This window comes from Montipora capricornis, chromosome 6 (assembly GCF_036669925.1).
Source record: "Montipora capricornis isolate CH-2021 chromosome 6, ASM3666992v2, whole genome shotgun sequence".
NCBI lineage: Eukaryota > Metazoa > Cnidaria > Anthozoa > Scleractinia > Acroporidae > Montipora > Montipora capricornis.
The window spans coordinates 71,409,048-71,414,047 of record NC_090888.1 but is presented as its reverse complement, the minus strand read 5'-3'; the positions used below and the strand labels follow the sequence as shown (position 1 = coordinate 71,414,047).

General features: G+C 41.2%; 1 protein-coding gene across 1 annotated transcript in view; it reads left to right on the top strand.

Moving 5' to 3' along the window:
• The window catches only part of LOC138053869 (protein mono-ADP-ribosyltransferase PARP4-like), a 64,289-nt gene that overhangs the window by 11,078 nt on the left and 48,211 nt on the right, over positions 1-5,000 (top strand). Inside the window, exons 14-22 of the mRNA XM_068900409.1 lie at positions 300-343; positions 1,650-1,753; positions 1,924-2,066; positions 2,372-2,456; positions 2,963-3,096; positions 3,313-3,477; positions 3,756-3,796; positions 4,432-4,522; positions 4,793-4,930. Of these exons, the coding sequence (XP_068756510.1) occupies positions 300-343; positions 1,650-1,753; positions 1,924-2,066; positions 2,372-2,456; positions 2,963-3,096; positions 3,313-3,477; positions 3,756-3,796; positions 4,432-4,522; positions 4,793-4,930 (945 nt within the window). The remainder of the gene's footprint in view (positions 1-299; positions 344-1,649; positions 1,754-1,923; positions 2,067-2,371; positions 2,457-2,962; positions 3,097-3,312; positions 3,478-3,755; positions 3,797-4,431; positions 4,523-4,792; positions 4,931-5,000) is intronic.

The following is a 5,000-nucleotide window of genomic DNA, read 5'->3' as shown; positions in this document are numbered from 1 at the left end:
GAAGCGTTTGCATAATAATAGAGTTAAATTCCCGGAGGATTTGGTCCGGGCACCAACATGGCCGCCTTTTCTTTGTTTTGGGCACCAACATGGCGGTCGTGACGTCATGTGAAAACCGAGAATTGAATGACTTAAATTTAAAAAAAATGCGTGTTTGTTGATACATTGACAGGAGCATTCCTTTTCTTTTCAAAGATTATGAATTAAACCATGAGCACCAATTACTGGGCTATTTTTTTTCCGAATCATGTTTAAGTGCATTTGAGAGAAAATGAGTTTCATTGTCTTTTTTTTTCAAGGATGATGAATTTGTCATCTACAACGGAAACCAGCAGAAAATAAGGTGACAGCAACTATCAGTCTTCGATAGATATTTCTTAGAACTGGAAGGGTCTAGGTTTTCGTTTCCGTTCTGACCCACTTGCTGAGGTTTTTCTGTATGATCCCTTGTACTTTCAAGTGCCATTTATTCCCATTAATAACGTTTGATAAAATATACCCTTTCTCTTAAATAGTCAACTGGTCTCCCTCCTCGCCTCGATTCAGCAAGACAAATCATATATTCGCTTTTGGCCTAATTTTATCATCAAAATGGCTGGAAAGTGCGACGCGCTCTTTGATTGATTGCACTGTAGAAATTCATTTCGCGATTGCTTCGATTTTACATTTCGATGATTTGTTGATTGGTTCAAAAATCTAGAGTCACATTTTCATCCAATCAGAGCCAGCCAGAGCAATCATGACGTGCTCGATTTTAACCGCACACTCGAGTTCGGGTATCCTCTCCGGGAAGAGGCGGCTGAACGCGTGAGCGATAGATTGTGTCTGTGACGTAAATTCAAAATATAATTTATACGAAGATAATAGTTGCGTAGAAATGGCATTAAACATCCCAAAACATTGATTTTAACAAAACAGTAATTACATAACAATACTCAAAAACGTCTGTGCGAAGATTCCAGATAATGCTTGTGTTTGTAGTTAAGTGATCAATTATGTGAGTTCGGCCGCTTCATCTCTCAGTCGACCTCATCGGCCCCCTCGTTCAGCCACCAGTAAACTCAGCAGTAATTTCAACTGACCTTGAAGAATTTTACTTGCTCTTACATTAGCGAAGTCTGACGAGAAATTGCAATGGCAATGTATTTGAAAGCCGTATTTTGCCCTTGGCGCCAACTGGAAAAGTTTTGAACTTTCCGATTTCAGTCGGTAGAAAACGACACAATACCATTTTCCAGCTTCTCGAATACTTTCCGTTGTCGAAATTTTGACAGCATTGTAAAGGTCAAACAGGCTGGGTCAAAGAATACCTTTGCAGCCAAAAAATATAATTTATCCACGGTGATGGGTAATACCCTTTGTGGATTATTGATTTAGATTGAGATTTAGATTATGCCTGACCGATTTGTGCAGTCGAGTTTCTGATTGGCGGGGATTAACAATGGCTCACCTCACGCGTCCAGCCGCGAGATTTTGGGAGTGAGCGCTGGTTCATTTCCCGCCGAAACAGCGGCTGGTAACCGGGCCTAGTTGTGATTGGCTCATTTCATTGTCCACGTTATTCGTGGTTAGAAGTAGAAGAACAATTATCTTGCTTTTGGTTAGGCGGCTCTTTAATGAAAGCGATCTATACTCTACTTGCTCTGTAGATATCTGGTGGAATTCGTTTTACCTGGTGATGAGGCTATCGCAAGAGATGACATCTCCCTCGACAGTGGCTTCTCAGATGAAGAAATGGAGATAGATAGAGAAGGTGCACCCCAGACTTTCATGCTGAATAAATTGCTTTCTACGGCTTGACAGATTTTTTTAAAAGCTAGGGTCGGGTGGGGAACGGGGGTTAGCGGTACCGAGCAGAGTACCAGATTAAAAAATACCCGCAATGGGCTCCAATTCATTCCGAGTATCTATGATTTGTTTCAGGAGATAGTGTAGACCTGTCAGATGTCATCTCGGTTGTGGATCCGCTGACCAAAGTTGAGGCAGGACTCAAAGGAACTGGAGACAAGGCTATCCCATTGCAGTCTGTTCACATCAGAGCGAGGCTGTTGGATTTGGCTGCACAGGTTTTTGACTCGACTTTGATAAATTTGGCTGCCATACTTCTTATTATAAGTAAACATTGTTTCACGAGTGTCATCCAGTGTAAGCCTTTTGATAGAATAAGAAGACAACTTTCAAGGACTCATGTAGTACAATACTGTACAGGACCTTGTACAACTGCTGTTAACACATCAACCGAAACGAAATTGGCCTCTGTTGTAAAACTGACCAGCGGCCTTGTAATGTAAGAAAACATCTTGTCGTCTCCACAACAAGAGTGTCACTTTTTCAAGTATTTTACATAACCATTTTTTGACTGTTTCTGCAGGTGATTGTTTTTCAGACTTACAAGAACAGCAGCTCGTCACCGATTGAAGCCAAATACGTTTTTCCCCTCGATGACATGGCAGCAGGTCTGTTTATGAAGTTGATTTTCTTTTTATGGCAAATTTGCCTGAGACCATTCTCTGGGGAAGTAATCCTGTAGCTATTCAAGACTTCTATTTTCATTGGTCATTATGACTTGTATCTTCTTTTGTTATCAGGGCTAGGTGCGTTGCTTTAGTTGTATCATCCACTGTTTCGTTCTCCAATCACAGACTGCGTCTGGAAAGCTACAGGGTCTCTCCCCTGGAGGAAAGCAGCGACACGTCAAAGAAAAAGTATCCCTTGTTGAACCCTTAATTTTCCTCCCAAGATTAATTAAAATGGCCGCCGTATCTGCAAAAAGGTCTATTTGACTTGGCTGATGTATCCTCGGACTCAGGCTCTTTCCTTCATTTCTTTCCTTTTCGTCGAGTACAGTACGTTTCTTACAGCCGATCACATAACCTCGTGGTATCGACTGTATAGGTGTACACCTAATTATAAATCGATTGACATAATTGTCACAAATGTTAACCTTATTTCTCCTTTTCAGTGTGTGGTTTTGAGGCTTTCATTAATGACAAGCACATTGTTGGAGAAGTTAAGGAAAAGGAACAAGCGCACAAAGAGTATCGGGAAGCTATTAGTCAGGGGCATGGTGCCTACCTTATGGACGAAGAAACACCGGTAATGTCACGCTTCACACAGTAAAACGCCTGCGTCAAATCAAGACTGAGAACGTGGCGCTGGAGTTTTTTTAAGCCAATCGCTAAGCGTTGTAATGCAAAACCGAAACAGTATTAACCGCGACCTTGTTTCGTCGCTCAAATGAAAGCCGCTTTACAATCAGTGATCATCGTCAGACATTTCTCACCGATAATTTCGTTTCTGTGGCTTTGACAGGATGTGTTTACAGTAAGTGTGGGGAATCTTCCTCCAGGCGCTCATGTGTTAATCAAGATTACGTACGTCACAGAGCTTCTAGTGGACGGTGAGCACATATGCTTTACTCTTCCTGTCTCCTTGGCGCCATGGAAACGGAACAAGGCCCTGGAGGAAATAACACAGGTAAATGATACAATTTCAAATGTCACAGTGTTCTTTCCTCTTTTGGTTAATCTGCCAGTATGCCCAAGTTCGTATACAAAAAAGGCTACTGAATCTTTGCACAACGCAAAGCCATTGCGTCGAAGATACATCTTTCCTTCTCCAAAAACAATATACAGTATGTTTTTCATTATTTTATCCCCCAAAACAAACTCCCCAATATTTCACCGGCTGATGTCACGGCAAAATACTGAGAGCCTTCATAAGCTGTTCTCTTTCATTTTATCTTTTGACTTTAGACGGACTTGAATACTGTAGAAGTTGAAGAGGACCAGCTGCGGTAAGTACCAGATGACGAGTCCCCTACGGAATCCCTCAAACTAGATGATGACAACAATCTTCAGGACAAACTTAGCCATTTTGGCTCCCTTTCTTGCTCTGTCCTTGTTTGCTTTTGTCACCTGTATGGAGGCAGTTTGGTCCAGCCATCAATGATGGTCATGCGCATTAAATTCCCTTTTTGTCCAGTAGCTGAATTTGTGTTCGATGGCGCCAAATTCTCATCCGCTACGCTTCGTAGATATTTCACTAATTGTCTCCTGCAAATTTTATTTGAAATAGTTCTTTTGCTGGTCATCATTGAAAAGCGCATTTGAGCATATGATTAACGAAATATATTGAATTGAAGAAATATGTACTACTGCAGCAGGAAACACACGACAAAATAAATAACCAGCGACGAGATTTACTTGCTTTAAAAGCACCTTACCTCGAAATATTTATTTTTCTTTCCAAGAAATCAGATCTCATTGCCATACAACCTCGAGGTGTAATTGGCCTCACTATTTTACGTATTAGTTAACAATGTTTATGCTGTAGACCCAAAAAAATTAGGTTGTCAATACTTTAAACTGTTGATTGAATGACATATCTTAGTAAGTAATGGGACATTTAAAAGTTGTTGTTTTCTTACAGTGATCTTACAGATTTTTCTGTGAATGTTTCTGTTGAGATGCCTTTTGAGATTCGCTCGATTGACTCGCCAACTCATCCAATTAGAATCAAGGTAAACGTTTCAGATGTATTTATGCTGACAACTTTCTCTGGGAAGCGATGACTATCCCCACATGGCGTAATTAGAGCTCGACTCCTTTAGTTCACCACGGTACCCGTTATCTCACATGACAAGCCCAAAACGCTGATACACGATTGGAAGAAGTCAATTACCATCTCCTTCTCCTTCTCCTTCTCTCTCCCCGCCTTCTCGTGTATTGGAGCAATCTCACCTTAATTGAAGTGACGGGTATAAGCAATAACTTTCTTTTTTCTTCTTCAGCGCTCTTCTAACAAAGCTGTTGTTTTCATTGAGCCTGGCCAGTCGATTAACGGTGGATTCCAGCTTCTAATCGGTCTATCCGAGATTCATGTACCCCGGATGTGGGTTGAACAACATATCAGCAAGCCGAATAGTCAGGTCAGCGGTCACTGAGTAAATCACGAGAAGAAAGCGATCTTTTGCAGGAAAGGCATCCCTTACATCTACT